The sequence below is a fragment of the Capra hircus genome, chromosome 4 (assembly GCF_001704415.2).
Source record: "Capra hircus breed San Clemente chromosome 4, ASM170441v1, whole genome shotgun sequence".
Taxonomy (NCBI): domain Eukaryota; kingdom Metazoa; phylum Chordata; class Mammalia; order Artiodactyla; family Bovidae; genus Capra; species Capra hircus.
The window spans coordinates 107,089,608-107,107,352 of NC_030811.1; the positions used below are offsets into that span (position 1 = coordinate 107,089,608).

Below are 17,745 nucleotides of genomic sequence, written 5' to 3' on the forward strand. Positions count from 1 at the left end.
CAGTTTAAAAATAATCTGTACACAGGAGTTTCTAACAGCTCCTGTCTCCGAGTATCTTGGGTTGCTCCCCATCGTGAAATACTTTTTGACTAGAAAGCTGTTGCTTGTTAACTACTTCTCCTATAGCATCTTCCAACTTGGCAAGTGCTTTGGCTTTTGTTGGTCTTTACAGTCACTTTAGGTGTTGAGGGGCTACTGTTTCTGTATGAAAGACGAGCACATAGAAGCATGGAATTTTCCGATTTTGTTCAAGATGCGACAGGTGGAACACAAGTTGGTTTTAAGTTTCCTAAATCTCTAGCAGTGTTTTCAAATTTTATATGAATTTTTTTCTGAAGTGATTATTTTAAAAGGCTTCACCCTGGGCCAATCTGTCCCCACAAAATTTGATTCAGTAAGTCTGGGTAGGGCCTAAGAAGTTGCCTTTCAGACAAGCATCCTGAATTGTGATGTCCCAGTTGGTCTGAGGGCCACACACTGAGAAACGCTGATCTAGATGACAAACCCTGACCATTTAAAAGCACAGAATCTGGTGTTCAGGTCTCATCCTAAGGTTGATGGGGAGCTCAGAGAGGCAGACATGATGAGGCTGGTGTTTCAGAAGGATCACTCTGGCTGTTGTGTGGAGAATGAAGTGGAGAGTCCTGTGACGGAGAGAGGGAGACCAGCTGGCCACTTTCCAGTGTAACAGCTGGGAACAGTGATGAGCTGAAGAAGATGGGTTTCAAGAAAAATTAAAGGAATGGACCTAGCCAGGCTTGGTGATTTGTTAGGATGGGGACAGGTACACATATGCGTAACTTGTAGTTCTCCCCTGTATTTTAGGCTTTGGGCAAGTGGACGGACGGTGGTGATTTACTGAGGTTGGGGGCAGCAGGGGAAGGGATGGAGAGCATGTGGATGAAGGGCTGTTAGGAGCGCTTTGCACATAATCTCCAGTGACTTGTGTGCGGTTGAGTCGTTTCCACCTCATCATCAGTTCCTTGGAATTAGGATCTCATAGAAGCCCTACTGATGGCCCCACAGACCTGGGCATTTCCAAGAAAATTCTCTGTCCTTCATTTCCCGGAGACAGGACATTTCTTTGTTTCTAGAGGCCTTCCTCCTCTTGCTGTAGGAAGAGGACTCATTCAGAAATTAGCAGTGCTCTAAATTGGTAGAGAGACCAGATATTAGTGTCAGGATTCCATTTGTTAGCCAAGAAATGGGATAGCTGACTCGGGAGAGAGTGGGGCTAATAATTCTTTCTAATGTCTCATCAAACAGAGTTTGGGCATGAAGTTACCTGACCCAACAGAAAGCCTTCATCATGAGAGTATGAGTGTTTTGTCATAACTTTATTCAGGTCCTCCTTTTGTCAGAAGAATGGTGACCCCAGGAGAGGCGAATCATAGTTGGTGGAGCCAGGACTAGAACTGGCTGTGTCTTGTGTCCCAGATCAGCCATTCATATTCCTCAAAGCTTTTGTCTTCAGATCACGTAAGCCCCAAAATAACTTTGTGAGATGCCAAAGCATATTCATGCAAACAACACAGCTGAACAATTTTGGTTCTTTGTTAAATCAAATTGACCAGTATTTTGGCTTATGGGTCGGCACGGCATACAGATCAACCCAAGTCTTTTGTGTAAAATGGGCATTTTGGTCCTAGAGAGCAGAGTTCTGGAAGTGGGCAGCTCCCAAGTCCTTCTTGAGGCCAGAGTTTCACTGCTCCTAATCAGATGTTTTTCATCACAGGTTTGCGACTGTGTATGTCAGTGTATACATAAGTGAAGTCGCTCAGTCGTATCCGACTCTTTGCGACTCCATAGACAGTAGCCCACCAGGCTCCACTGCCCATGGGATTCTCCAGGCAAGAATACTGGAGTGGGCTGCCATTTCCTTCTCCAGGGGATCTTCTCAACCCAGGGAGTGAACCCTGGTCTCCTGCATTGCAGACAGATGCTTTACTATCTGAGCCACCAGGGAAGCCCCAGTGTATACTAGTTTAAGGCAAAAATTTCAACACAATAGGCTATCTTGTTAAAAAAAGAAATTGTTCCCCCTGCTGCTACTCTTAACATCACCAAACAAAAGAAACATAACCTTCAACCTCGGCAACACCAAGTTCTCAAGCTTTGGAACTGAAAGAGCATTTCAGGTGTTAACAAAAAATAATGCTTTGTAAGTAGGACTTGCTGAAGCCACGATTGTTTCAACCAGTTAGTGAACCGCTAACCAAGTCTTTGCTTAGGATTGAGTAACCCAAGCCGTGTGTGCTTCCCCTGGCTCTCCCAGCTTGCCATCTGTATTAACTAAAATATCTAGACCATGGATCTTAAGTAGCCAGAGACCATGATTATATTTGCATTTTTAACACGCATGTGCTCTTTATGTTGATTTTAAAGTTGGACCAGATGGGATCTGCCATACGCCTTTGGTCCTGCTTCATAAATACAGCGCCCCTGGATGATCCGAGATGAAATAATGAGTAAAGGTGTCGCTCACGTCGTTTTGCTCTCAGCTTTTCTAGGAGATGAGATCGCGTTTTGTGTCCAAATAGCAGCCACCGCCGGTTTGGCAGTGGGTGACGAGAGGTGTGGGAAAAGCCTGGTCACTTGGAGATTTCCATGCAGGACTCGTCTCATTCACTCTGCACTTCCTGCTCTCTGGGCACAGGAAATCAGAGTTCATTGTGCTGTTGTGTCCACGGTGTTTGTCAGCTTGCTGTTCTGTGCAGTGGCCTGTTGTGCAAGCTTTTACAGTAACATCCTGGTGAAAATGAATACACCATACAGCTGTTACCTACTGTGAAGTTTAACGTTGAATCAGGAGAGCCAGGAATTTGAGATGGAAAAGCTCTGTATTTGGTTGCCGCCAAGGTGTTGCTGTGTGGGCGGTCCACATGCTACATGCCAAATAATTACTGCTTCTTAAGACCCTTTTTTAATTTTAATTTTTTTAAGACAACTTTTAAAATTAGAGCCCCCACCCAGTGAAATGGGGATAAAATTTCACCCCAAGCTCTGGAAGTCTGACTGCTTAGGCTGAATGTGGGCAGCACAGAAAAATGTTGCGATGGGAACAACTGCTTTCTCTGCCTGCTCCAGCGCCAGATTCTCTTTTTGATTCAGTTTAAAAATATATGGATTTTTATTTTAACTAGAATTTTTTTCCTCTGAGTTAGCACAGGATTATGAAAATGATACTTAACATATTAAATGGTACAGGTCCTGATACTTGATGTAATATACAATTTATTTGAAATAGGGCAAAATATGATACCATATTTTGTAAGCAAACCTTCTTTACACCTTTTTATTCCTTGTTTTCATAAATAATTAACCTGCATTTTCCTCAGAATTCTTAAACCACCACTTTCAAAAGGAGATTTTTTTATCATAACAGTATAAATTTGATACAAATCCTTGTTGATAGTCCCTGTTTTTATTAACGTTTTAGATATTTATTTTTAATTTCAAAACTGTACAAAACACAAAAAATGAAAAGGGGTCTTTTTTTGTACCCACCCCCCCCACCTTCTTTGGTTCCTGATACATTGTTCAGGTTGAAGCACAAACTTATGTGTCTGAATAGAAGTAGAGAACATTTCTGCATTCAAAATATACCCAATTGAAAATTGCTAATTATTAAGGAAATGACAGGGCCTGAACTTTTAGAAGAAGCATGAATGTTAAACCGAAAGTGGTGGAACCCCTATATATGTGTATTTCTGTACAGCTAGCAGTTTTGAAGAGTTTTTTTCCCCCCTTCCTATAGCATTCTGAATGGTTGTGTTGAAGGTGCTGGAAGTTGCTAGAGGAGAAGGCGAGTCCATTAATCATTATGCCCCAGAAGAGAGGGGACAGAAAATAGTTCACTGGCAAATGTAAAGAAACTGGGAGATTCCTTTCAGGCGCAGGGGTGGGACCGCCTTAGAGGCTGCGGCCCAGCTGTGTGCTGGTGCGGCGACCTGGCCTTAGATGAAGGAGCCCCCTTTCTCTGCACAGTCCTTCCTGGCTCCATCAGCAGCGTTTAGGAAGCGCCCCGTGGCCTGTTACTGATAAAAGCCCTCATTCTCCGTAGAGCCGTTTTCCCCCCGGCTCTCTGGGTTTTCCACAGGGTCTCAGGCCCCTCAGATTTATCGTCTGTACTCCTGTAGGTATCGGTTCTGTTTCTGTCACCTGCCCACTCTTTCTGTGTATCCTAGGATGATCTCATCCATTGGTACAACTTTTTTTTTTTCTTTTCCTTCTGGTTTTTGGCAGGCCTTCCCTTAAAAGGAATAGGAAGTCCGTGAAGGTTAAGAATATGGCTTTGGAGCCAGACCACCCCGCTGCACATCCACCTCACCCTTAGTGTCATATGACCCCCAGCTGCTCTTTCCTTTATTTTTCCAGCTACAAAATGGAGGTGATGGGCAGCCCCACCTTAGAAGGCTATTGAGATGATGAAGTAGGAAAATGCAGCTGTCCCTACACATTCAGTATAACCTACACTGGATAATGATAAACATGGTCTCTTGGGGACTTCCCTGGTGGCTCAGATGGTAAAGCGTCTGTCTACGATGTGGGAGACCCGGGTTCGACCCCTGGGTTGGGAAGATCCCTTGGAGAAGAAATGGCAATCCACTCCAGTACTCTTGCCTGGAAAATCCCATGGACAGAGGAGCCTGGTGGGCTACAGTCCATGGGGTCGCGAAGAGTTGGACACGACTGAGCGACTTCACGTTCACGTTCATGGTCTCTTGCGGGCATTTTTCTTCTAAAATTCTGTTGTCTGCATTTCCCAGATTTATACTTCTACACACGCCTCTGACGTTTTTTGGTTTCTGCTTAACTTTTGTGTATAACTTAAGCTCATCTCACTCCAGGTTTCTCCCTCATGGTCAACAACCTCATTTCTTTCCCCTGAAGCATTTTCTTTTGTGGCAGATTCCCCCATTCTCCAAGGTGAGAATTCTTTTAGAAACTCTTGTTCTAATTTTAGATATGAATCACCACCCAAACTTTCCTTAAAAGTCTCTTTTCTAGTTATCTGTCCACATCACTTATGATCCCCTTACTTAAGGTTTTGCCCAAGGCAGCGTAAGTTAGTGGTTAAAATCTCAGTTTTGGAATCTGATAATACCTTGATGTAGAGAGCGAAGCCTGGCTTCCTCCTCACTGTGTGACTTTGGACTAGTAACTTAACCTCCATGAGCTTCAGGTGCCTCTGGGAGATGAAGATGTTATTACTTTACAGGATTATTGTGAAACTTGAATGAAATACCATCTCTGGAGTTCTTGACAGAGTCCCCAGCCTGGAGGAAGTGTTCAGGCCTTCAGCTGTTTCTGTCACCCTCTGCCCTAACTGGGTTTCATCTCTCTGTCCCTCTTGCTGATTCAGAATAATTTAGCAGTACCACTGTTCCTTACTAGGGATTTTTTGAAAGACTCCAAAGTACTTATATTGGAAAGGATTGGAGAGGTTTTTAAACCATTCACTTTGACCAAAATTAATGCTCCTTTTTATGAAGTGCCTATTGCACATGACGTCTAGTTTTTACCACCCTGTACGGCATGGTGTTCCTGGGTATTTCATTCTAAGATTCAAACACGACTCCCTAAGCCCTGCCAACTTGGAGCGCCACAACTGAGACCTGAGCTCTGCCCATTCCGGTCCCAGATTTAAGATTTTTATTATCATAACATCTTGCTTCCACAACCCCCTATATTAAATAAAGCTAAATTAAAATAAATTCCTTGACATGTGTTTCTCAGCCGGTAGTTGAACAGATATTTCCAGTGACTGGGAACCTGCTGTTTTGCAAGGTAGCCCATTTCATTGCTGAATAGTTGTGTAGGCTAAATACCTCTATGCTTTGTGCCAAAACCTGATCCCTCTATTTTCTCTCCACTGATTTTCTTTCGTAAAAAACAGAGAGGCAGTCTAACTTCTTTTTACCTGGTAGTCCTTTAGACCATTAAATATTTGAATGTAACTATTGCTTCTCCCATTGTTCTCCTCTCTCCCACACACAGGACGAGTTGATCCATTCTGGCCCCTTTGATTTGGAAATGACCAGTAGCTACCCATGGTTTGCACACCATGCATCCCAAAAGCTTTCCGTCCCAGCCTTACCCTTCTGGATTCAGATATGTCCAGCCCTCACAGAATAGGACTACATTTTCCTTAATCAGCTGTAGAGGTGTCAGAGGAGAACTTAGAAGTTCCTCTGCCAAAAGTAGCAAGCCTGGCTTTGTTTCAAAAGTCATTCATTCTTGAATTCAGTATTTATAGAGGCCCTGTCTTTGCTCCCCCAGGCCTCCTTACTGATCTTTGTCCTCCTCAGTCTTCTGTTTGTGTGCACGGCCAGGAGAAGGCCTTGTAGATGTGGTTTCTCTCTTCCAGGTTCTCTGCTGTTGTTAGGAAGATGGTTGTGGCAATTGCGAGCATTTTTGCCTTAATGAAAAACTTTCGGAAATTATCTTGTTTTCTCATGAAAGTTGGCAACAGAAAAATCTAGAGCCTGAGAATAATTTAAAAGCAAATTGAAAGCTCATCCTCTCCTAAGTGTCACGAGTATTTTGTAATCCAGTTCCTGAGAGCAGCGCCATCCAGGCTCCCATGCAGTCTAGCGTAGTATGAGGAGCAAGGTCAGGGCAGTGGGGCCACCTGGGCTTAAAGGCCAGCTTTGCTGCCTCCTGTCAGTGAGACCTCCGTTTCCTCATCTGCTGCAGTAAGGTTAATAGTGGTTCCTAAATCGTAGGGTTGCTGTGAACATTAAATGAGTGTTACTGCAGAGTACTTTAGAACAGTCTGGCGGGTGATGCACGCTCACGAAATGCTGTTACTGTCTCTGTTTTATTGTTTGAGGTAATAGTTTTCATTTCCTTAGCTAGAGCAAGAAACATTCATGACATAAACAGGTATTCTTCAGAAGGCGGGCCCCATCTTCAGAAGCTACTTTTAAGTTTAGGGAAACACATAGCTCAACGTTTTTACTATTTCCTGCTATTAATAGAGAACTACATGATCTGCCTTCACGTTTTTCATGGAATTTATAGTGTTCCCAGTCTCCTAAGAACTGTTGGAAATGCATTCTCAAGTTCTTCGTTAGGGCTGAAAGTGCTTTCTTCCCCAGTGATTGCGGGGTCCCTGCCGCTTACAATTAATCGAGCACCAAAGTGCATGGTGACGGTGTTCATCCGCGTTACCCGTGCACCCCGTCCTGTAATGGGAGCATCAGCCCCCAGGTGGGTGTCCACTTCCCAGCTCAACATTTCAGACAGGTCGGTCTCAATGTGGTGGCTTCCTGCTCTCTGAGGAGGGGAAATGGCCAGGGAAAGTGATACTGTTTGGGGTATAATGATCTGAGGATCCCCAAGACTACTTTAGTTATAAAGTAGGGAAAGTGGTAAATAACTGAACACACACGTTCTGGTATGGTCGAGAGCAATCTTGGCTTACGATAGTTTTAGCAGTGGGTCTGGCAATTCAAAGACTCTGTTCATTTACTTCCAATTGAATACATACTGTGGTCATTTTTCACTACAGGGTGTTTAACAGTTGGTTCCAGCCTTCCTCATAAATTGGAGACACTTGTACAGAGGACCCCTTTTTGTTCAATACATTGTAATTTCTTCACTCAATTGGTTTTATACAGTTTCATATCACTGATGATACGTCTGTGGTTTATTGAGTGCCTACTATATCTAAAGCATTCTGCCCACGCCGCAAGGAGGATGAGCAGGGCACAGGAAGGTGGGGGAAAGACAGGATTGCAAACAACTGATTATAATGTAGGATGGAATAAGACAAAGTCTTATAATTGAGGGCCGCTCAGGAGACCACGTGATCAGATCAGTTATTTTCAGTTAGGAGGCCTGGTTATATTTACCTAAGTGGTGGTATTTGAGCCAGCAAGTTGGAGGATTTCAGGAGCTAGAGAAGGCTACAGTCTGCACCAGGCGGAGGAAAGAGGATGGACAAAGGCCTGGGTGTGTGGAAGGTCTGGCTGGGCTGGGCCTGGGTACTGGAGACCAGGCTGAGAGTAACGCCTTGTAGTGTCTCAAGAGTCTTGCTTTGGAGACAGATCTTTATGATGAAAGGGTTCGGGCAAGGGTGGTGGGAGTCGGGTTTGAGATGCTTAAAGGCAGCTATTGATGTGTGCAAGGGGCATGCAGAGATCAGAGAGAGTGCTAGACTGAAAAGTTGGGCTCGCGGTGGCCATTGAGCCGTGTTCTGAGGAGGACTTGAATGCGTGGTGTCAGGAATGAAAAGGAAAAGATGCATTTGAGTGAACTTTCAAAGGTCTAAGTGACTTAATTTAGTAACTGGTTTACTCTGAGGGAAAGAAGCTTGAAAAATTGAAAATGACTGGTTTCCAGGGTAGATGACCAGGAAAACAAGATGCTAATAATGAAGTTTGGAACATAGGAGAGAGACCAGATTTGAGGGCTGAGTGAGGGGCACCCAACAGCATGCTGAGTGACGTGGAATTTTATGGCCTTTACAAGATCCCCCATGGGTAGATTCTCTAAGCTGTCAGGAATTCTGGTGCAGAAGATAGGAGTAAGAGTTGATCTGGGAATCCAGACCCATGAGCGGTCTTAAAAGAAGACCTAGGGAGGGGAGTTCTTTGCAGAGGAGAGTTGATTCAGGACCCAAGGACAGAGGGCTGATTGGTGCCTCCCATTTAAGGAGTGAGTGGAAGAGGCACTAGAAAGGTTAGGTCCCAGGCAAGAGTTCCAGCAGGGATGGGCCTGGCCAGCACTGGCAGATGGTATAACTGAAAAGAGGCTTTTCCGTAGAATTAGAACTCTGGTTCTTATTGTTGTTTTGTCTTTAAAAAGGTTCTATTGTAGACACTTTCAGACTGCACAGAAGTAAAAGTAAGGGAATCATGACCTGCCATGTTCTCACTCCAGCTTCTATCATTTTCAGTATTTGTTAACCCCTCAATATCATCTAACAAAGCTTATTAAACTGGAAACAGTTTAAGGCCCTCAAAACCCTCATCCATGATGCCTTTTCATTTCATCGAGATGAGATCTCACTCCAAGGGCCCGTTTGGGAAATGGGCAGAGTGTTGTGAGGAAGAGTCTCTGCAGAATGAATGCACCTCCTACGTGGCACACGCTGGGTTCCGACGGGAGGCTGTGTTTTATTGTGTGTGCACACTTATCTCCGGGAATATCAAAAGAGATCTTAAGATTGGGCTCTTCATCCATAGATCATATGAATTAAAAGATACATCCCAGTGGCACTGCCACGGTTTGGCCATCTCTGACCCACATACCATCCAATTCCTAATTTTAGGGCATTGGTCCTCAATTAGGACGTAAGGCCCTCCCTGAAGACATTCTTGATTGCCATGGCCTTGGAAAGGGGCTGCAGTATCTGGTGGAGAGAGGGGAGGAATGCTCAGAAAAGCCCACGTAACGAAGGCTTCCCCCACCCGCAGGCACCAGTAACGTAGAGGAATAGCACCTTCCGGAGCAGAACCACCCTTTTCAATCTGTTGTTACATCCCGTGTTTGTGGACCAAGTTACCATTAAGAACTTTTCTGTCTTCTTTGGGGAGAGGTTAATGTGCTTTTAGCTGGTTTTCCTTTGATCATTTGCATCACCCAAGCAGGGTTTGGCCGGATCATTGCGTGTGTGCTATTCTGTGCTTAGTTGCTCAGTCGTGTTCAACTCTTTGTGAGCCCATGGGCTGTAGCCCTCCAGGCTCCTCTGTCCATGGGGATTCTCCAGGCAAGAGCACTACAGTGGGTTGGCCCTGGCCTCCTCCAGGGGAATCTTCCCAATCCAGGAACCGAACCCAGGTCTCGTGCATTGCAGGCAGATTCTTTACCATCTGAGCCACCAAGGAAGCCCTCTTTGAGCCTAGCAAGCCTCATTCTAGTTTTTATTTCCCTCGTGTCTTTGGACTCGAACAGAAGTGATTTGGTTTCTTTGGGTAAGAGATTTAAGGGGGGGATGTACTTTCTCAAGACATATTCACCAGTCTGAGCAAAGTTTCCTTTTTGGAAGGAGATAATAACTTGGGGGTGCTATTGAACAAGTGTGGGGCTCGGTAATTCAAGATATAATGTGTGTTTCTTCACCCTGATTTGAAATTGAACAGTCATTTATCAGTTCAGTTCAGTCGCTCAGTTGTGTCTGACTCTTTGCAACCCCATGAATTGCAGTGCACCAATGGCAACCCACTCCAGTACTCTTGCCTGGAAAATCCCATGGACGGAGGAGCCTGATAGGCTGCAGTCCATGGGGTCACTAAGAGTCGGGCACGACTGAGCGACTTCACTTTCACTTTTCACTTTCATGCATTGGAGAAGGAAAAGGCAACCCACTCCAGTATTCTTGCCTGGAGAATCCCAGGGACAGAGGAGCCTAGTGGGCTGCCATCTGTGGGGTCGCAGAGTCAGACACGACTGAAGCGACTTAGCAGCAGCAACAGCAGCAGGCCTCCCTATCCATCACCAGCTCCTGGAGTTTACCCAAACTTATGTCCATTGAGTTGGGGCCTCCTATCCATCACCAGCTCCTGGAGTTTACCCAAACTCATGTCCATTGAGTCGGTGATGCCATCCAGCCATCTCATCCTCTGTTGTCCCCTTCTCCTCCTGCCCCCAATCCCTCCCAGCATCAGAGTCTTTTCCAATGAGTCAACTCTTTGCATGAGGTGGCCAAAGTCCTAGAGTTTCAGCTTTAGCATCATTCCTTCCAAAGAAATCCCGGGACTGATCTCCTTCAGAATGGACTGGTTGGATCTCCTTGCAGTCCAAGGGACTCTCAAGAGTCTTCTCCAACACCACAGTTCAAAAGCATCAATTCTTCGGCGCTCAGCCTTCTTCACAGTCCAACTCTCACATCCATACATGTCATTTATAGTAACTGAGAAATACAGATAATTTCACCTTTTTTTTTCTTCCAAGCTTTAAGCTTTTTATTTTGTATCGGGTTATAGCTAATTAACAGTGTTGTGGTGTGTGTGTTAGTTGCTCTGTCGCAACCTCATGGACTGGATGTAGCCCATCCATGGAATTCTCCAGGCAGGAATACTGGAGTGGGTTGCTCTTTCCTCCTCCAGGGGATCTTCCTGACCCAGGGATCGAACCCTGGACTTCTGCATTGCAGGTGGATTCTTTACCGTCTGAGCCGCCAGGGAAGCCAGTGTTATGATAGTTTCAGGTGAACAGCAAAGGAATTCAGCCAGACATATACATTCACCTTCTTTATTTGTAGGAGATACAGCTGGAGCATGCAAAGCAAGCCTTTGTTCAGAGGGACAATGCCAGGACTGGGAAAGTCACAGCCATCGACTTCCGGGACATCATGGTCACCATTCGCCCTCACGTCCTGACGCCTTTTGTGGAAGAATGCCTAGTGGCAGTAAGTAGGGGGCGGTGTTGTTTAATTTTTGATGGAGTGTACTTTAATTTACAGTGTTGTCCTCATTTCAGGTATACAGCCGAGGTGATCAGCTCTACATATTTGTGTATCAGCTCTTTGTAAGAGTCTGTTCCCATAGAGGTCATTATAGACTATTGAGTAGCATTCCCTATGCTGTGCAGTAGGTGGTTATTATCTCTTTTATGTATAGTCGTGTGTCTGTATCAATTCCAATCTCCCAGTTTATGTTGCCCCCCCAAGTTGTAATTTGCCCTAATGAAATAATTTATTCTATCTGGCATAAGCTCAGTAGATAAGGAATTGTAAGAACAAGTCTTATAAATTATGTAGAGCTTTTTTCTGTTTAAGCACTGACATTTTCTTCTTTGCTCAATGGAATTGCATCCATTACCAAAGTTACAGGAAGTGCTTTGTCAGTGTTAGTGGGTGTCTTAATTTGTTAGCTGGATAGTATGAAATATCTTAAAGAAATGTATTAACTAGACTTTTTTTTAAAAAAAGGAAAAACAGCCAAATAATTGCATATTGGTTTGCTTTGTATTTTGAGATATGTCAAATGCTTGTCTTCACTTTTACAAGTTCTCCAAGAAAAGGTATTAAAAAAAAAAAAAGTGTGCATAGATATATTTGAGGAGTCGGCAGAAGAACAACTCTAAGCCTTGGGTTCAGTCACTCATGCCCCCTGTGTGTTGAGACAACAGTGGCCCATGTGGTGGGCAGGTCTCTGCTGTCCTCTGTTGAGCTTCTCATGGGCCCTGAGGGTGTCCTGGAACATTCCATGGTGGTGGTTCCCAAGCCTTGATCACGGAGCTTAAGAATCATCAGGGATTGTAATTAAAAGTACATATTCTGAGGTCTTTCCTGGGCCTCCTGATCCACCGTCCACAGTGGTGACCTGATTTCTTTTCCTTTAAATTTTTTAAGCTTTATTTAGCTGCTCATTTTTGCCTGCGCTGGGTCTTCGTTGCTGTGCATGCGTTTTCTCCAGTTGCTGTGAGCTGGGCTGCTCCCTGGTCGCGGTCGCATCTCGTGTGGAGCACGGGCTCCGGGCACCTGAGCTCAGTAGCTGTGGCACCTGGGCTTAGTTGCCCCATGGCACGTGCGATCTGCCTGGACTAGGGGCTGAACCTGTGGCGCCAGCACTGGCAGACAGATTCCTAACCCTGGACCACAGGGACGTCCTCGTACCTAATTTCCAGAGCTTCTCAGATAATTGTGATGAGCCCCTAGATTTGGGACCCATGTGCAGTGGTAACTCTTCTTGTGTTAATCCCGGGGAGAGGACTTTTTGAGTGTTTCACCATCATCTGGGTTTCCCATAATGCTTACCGTAAGTGAGAACTCAAGAGTAGCTTTTCATTTTTCCTCTTTATTTTCACTGGTCCCTCTCTTTGAAGATAATGGTGTTCTAATAAGGCCTTCCCACTCTGGCACGCTAGCTCCTTTTCTTGGTCCGTCCCTTCCCTAGCCCAATCTAAACTCTCATGTCAGCTATTTCAAACGTTTACGAAGTGAAGATTTATGTGGTTGTTACCTTATAAAGAAGTGCTTTCCTAATAAAAATATTTTGCCTTGTTAGGGAAGGATAGAATTTGAAACCCCAAACTGAAGTTCCATTTATAATGGACATGCTGTCTGTTTCCCTTATCCCGTGAAGAAATATGGTTTCTTACAAATTCTGATTATCAAGAGTCCTGGCCAGTCTTAACCTGCATCAAAGCATATGACATCTCATAATTTTATCATAATGTGCTTGTTTGCTGGAAATCCTACCAATACAAAGTATGTACTTAAATGATTATTTATTACTACTTAGAAGTAACATGACAAATCATGATATTAGTGTTAGATTAGCCACTTCTCACAGCATGTTGTGTTGGTATAACAGTTCTGCATGCTTAAGTATACACATGTGGGCCTGTGTATAATACAGTTTTGCATGTCTAAGCTTTTAAGAATTGCTCATTAGATGAAATAAACAAACTTATAAAACATTTCCAATGGAAATTTGAACTCTGTAAATTACTACTGGTCCTGTTGTTATAATCCTACATGTGTATTTATTTAGTTTTCTAGGACCTGTGTGTGGAGAGTACAAGTTCTGGTCGTGATTAGTTGCAGTTACTTCTAAAAATCATTTATAGCTTTTTTTTTTTTTCTTTAATGTGAAAGAAAAATACTTCTGGCCACTTTTTGCAATACATGCTTTTTTGATTACTTCCCAAACTAGCATTTGATATACGTACTTCTGAATCTTCTTCATTCTATAAATCCTTTGTTTATTTTTCGTCTCCCCCCCTCTTATTTTCAACTTACTTGAGGCTGCTGGAGGTACTACATCCCATCAAGTTAGTTTCTCCTTTTTTAATGGATTTAACTCGCTCCTGAACAACATGGAACTCATTAGAAAGATCTACAGCACTCTGGCTGGCAACAGGAAAGACGTAGAGGTGACCAAGGGTGAGTGCGACTAAATCTGAATTCTTGCCGGCAGGTATCTTGGTGAAGTATTATTAGAGGGAAGAAGACAACCGAAAGTTGATGTTACAGAGTTTTCTATCCCTAGTTTTCTATCTGATTGACCATTTGGTACTTGTGTGTTCTCCACTCTTTGAAACAAATGAAACAATCTTCAGCACATTGTAAATAAATCCAAGGCTTTCTTTGAATGAGGGAACCCTGTAAAGTGTCTTGCGTGTGCGCTACGTCCCCTCAGTCGTGTCCCACTCTCTAATGCTGTGGGTCGTAGCCCACCAGGCTCCTCTGTCCATGGGATTCTCCAGGCAGCAGTACCGGAGTGGGTTGCTATTTCCTCCTCCAGGGGATCCTTCCTACCCAGGGATCAAACCCATGTCTCCTACGTCTGCCTGCATTGGTAAGCAGGTTCTTGATCACTAGTGCCATCTGGGAAGCCCCCAAAGTTTCTGAAATATTTTCAAATCTTAATAAAACCTAAACTAAACTGACATCCTCTAGAATGACCCTCGAAAGTACACAAGGAATTCTTAAACTTATACTGCTGACAGTGTGCGTTGATCGACAATCTTTGATCAAGATATCAGCATTTTAATGGGATTTAAAAAAACAACCAAGAATTCCCTTTGGAATTCCACAGCTTCATTAATATGATATCCTGGGACCTATGTGTATGGAATTTCATATCTCCTCCCTGGTTCTCCTTGACTTACAATTTGAATGGCTCCCTGTGTCATTTATTCAAAGCCTCCAGGTGACACCAACCTTTTAAAGTCACTATTAGAGCAAGCATTCTGCACACTCTTTCCAGACGAATGAAAGAACTGCAAAAATTCCTACCCTATTTGGATTGACTTGAATTCTGTGACTGTTAATAATAAAGTTTGGTGATGTTCGCTCATTCCAGTGCCTTGAGTTAATGCTGCGTTTAGTGGCTATTCCTTCTTGACTCTTTCCCTTTTAACTCTTTTTCCATACAGAGGAGTTTGTTCTGGCAGCTCAGAAATTTGGTCAGGTTACACCCATGGAAGTTGACATCTTGTTTCAGTTAGCAGATTTGTATGAGCCACGGGGGTAAGTTGGCCTTTTTTTCTTTTAATTAGCTTAATAAAGGGAGGTTAGGAGGTGGGAGTAGGGGGAGGGCAGCAAGCCCGGAGAAAAAGAAACCAAATTAGAGGTGGCTCTGAAATGTGGGAAACAAGGAACATTTTAAAACTCCATACCTTCAATTCTAATTTGTGTTTTGCTGCTGCTTACGCTTGCTTCTCGTTCTAGACGCATGACCTTGGCCGACATCGAACGGATTGCTCCTCTGGAGGAGGGGACTCTGCCCTTCAACTTGGCTGAAGCCCAGAGGCAGGTGGGCAGAAGGGTCACACATGCTTCCCGGTGTTGCCTTGATAAGGCCCCACAGCCCCTTTTCACTTGCAGTTGCCTTTTCGGCACTGGTTGCTGACCTACTGTTTCTCTGTTTTGCGCCAAAAAAGAAAACCAGACCATTTCAGAAGGCTGGAAAGAGTACTTACTTAGAAATGTTCTAAGTAACAGATAACTGGCATTTGCTCTCTTCTGCGGAAGATGGGATGACTTCTTAGCTGCATGGGAAGCCTCACCCTCCCCAAAGAGGAGGAAGATCTTAATCTTTCCTCCTTCCCTCAGCCTCATGCTGGCAGAGCTGGGGCCACAGCCCCCTTTGGGTGTCACGTCCCAGCATCATGTCGAGACATGAGGGCCGGCTCTGCCTCGCAGAGAGGCGCTCCGGCAGGGCACCGCCTGACTGCCATGCCTGCCGTTTTTCTGAATATCAAAATGAGATAATTTTGTTTAGTCTGGAGTCATAGTTTGAAGGCTTTTAGACCTATTTTCTTTGTGAAAGGATTCATAAGTTATGTGGAAACAATTTGAGGAATGCTAAATTTTATTTTATGGTTAACAGAAACCAATCTCTTGAAGTTGTGGGAGTCAGAAACCTAAGACTTGGGACCTCCTTATGCTTAACTCTTGCTCGACTTTCTATAGATCGGGATTAGAGAATAAAAGCCTTCAGAGCGTCTGTTGTGCTTCCACGATGTTTGTAAAATAAATCCCCTCACAGACGAGCGTCGTTTCAGAAAAATACCTCCTTTAAGGCAAAGCCATCTCCGAATCCTGTGAGACTTAACAGTTTTTGGCTGGGAGCTCCGGGTCTGTACTGAGACGCCAGTTTGACCACAATGGGTTGATGCGGGCTGCATTTTTAGGACGGGCAGGCCTGGAGCCAGGACGCCCTCCTTTCAGCTCTTTCCCACCCGATGGCAGCGGCGGGTTCTGTGTGCAGCGTGGTGGGCGTGCACGCAGCAAACCCTCGCTAGGCACCTCTGGAAAACCAGCTGGTCGCTGTTAAAAGAGGAAGCCGATTTCCCCGAGTGCGAGAGAGAGGAGTGTGGAATCACATGGGGAGGGGGACACAGCCCCACTCTCCCCTCCCTATGATTTTTAAACACCACTTACCAGATGATTATCTCTTTGCCTTTGTGCTACTAACTCCTGTAGAAATTGGGGGATTAAGAAAAAGAGAGTTAAAAAAAAAAAGATTCCCCCTGTTCTCCTGTGACAGTGGTACCCCACAATTTCTCCTCTATGCCCTCTGCAGCTTTAGCAAGTTTCTGATGGTGGGTGCTTACTGATCCTGTCCATGAAAGGGTTGGATGAGATTGATGAGGTTTACAGCAGGAAATGATTGGCTGCTGCTTGGAGGTTCAGAGCAATTCACTGGGGCCTTGCCTGGAATATTCTTTACTTATGTGAACCCTGGTGGGCCTGACAACATTGGCAGACTCAAGCAACAGAGGTCACCCGCCTGCCAGGCTAGGGAGCTAACTCTTCTCCTCGAGAGAGGAGTGTGGGAAGAGGAATCTTTTCTAGTATTCGTTTTGTGAGGATGCCCCATTTCTAGCTTCAGAAAAGTTATCTGAAAGTCTGGGGTTTTGTTTGTCTTTAGATGAATTAGTGATAGTGGTAGGTATCAACCCGTTGTTTTCAAAGTATTTTCACTCATTGTTTTGATGCCAGAACCTTTTTTCGTGTTGCCAGTTTATATCTGTGTACATAAAGCAGTGCCTTTCTTACCGATGCAGCTGTCAAAATGAAGTTACTATGCATGATAGATATAGATGCAGGTCATCCGTCTATACGGGGGTACCCGTGGAAGCACCCCATGGAATTTGCAGAAGAAATGTTTTACTTTCTTAAAAATGCGTATTTCTGCATAAAGCTATTTTCAGTTCACTTTGAAGGAGATTCCAAATTATCTCATTGTATTAGAATTGCTCCACTGACAGCAACTAAAATTCAGTGGGTTGATAGTTGGGGTGGGTAATTATTTTCATTATTCACCAATCTTAATTATCATGGCTTATGAAAAAACAAATTTTATTGAATGTATTTATTCACTCAACAGGTATTTATTAAGCACTAACTATATGCCACCCTCGTGTGACAGCTCTGTGTGACATAAAATTACTGTTTTATTTATGTAGACAGAGGAGTAAAATACTCTGAAATGTTCTGACATCAAAAACACCGTAAGAATAGTAGGTCAAAAGAACACTGATAATAATACAACAACTGACTGGCCTGAAGTGTGAATTTAGAAGAGATGGACAAAAAAGAGAAAATATCAGATCATCTGTAATATAACCGCTTAGTTGTAGCCACTATAAACAATTGAGTATCTCTGGGTGATGTGATAGCCAAAACGCTAGTGTTATTTTTATATGCATATACATACCAAAATAATTTTAATGAAAAGCACAGCATATTCACACACAGTCTTCAACACTGGTTTTAAAAAGATAATCCTGAAACATTCCAAACAGTTTAAAAGGTAGAGAGAAATAGATAATAAATAC

At 43.9% G+C, this 17,745-nt stretch overlaps 1 protein-coding gene across 2 annotated transcripts in view; it reads left to right on the forward strand.

Annotated features, from left to right (window-relative positions):
- The window catches only part of SLC25A13 (solute carrier family 25 member 13), a 226,700-nt gene that overhangs the window by 126,586 nt on the left and 82,369 nt on the right, over positions 1 to 17,745 (forward strand). For both annotated transcript variants that reach the window (XM_018047391.1, XM_018047392.1), the window contains exons 6-9: positions 11,213 to 11,359; positions 13,702 to 13,840; positions 14,836 to 14,929; positions 15,131 to 15,215. In XM_018047391.1, the coding sequence (XP_017902880.1) occupies positions 11,213 to 11,359; positions 13,702 to 13,840; positions 14,836 to 14,929; positions 15,131 to 15,215 (465 nt within the window). The remainder of the gene's footprint in view (positions 1 to 11,212; positions 11,360 to 13,701; positions 13,841 to 14,835; positions 14,930 to 15,130; positions 15,216 to 17,745) is intronic.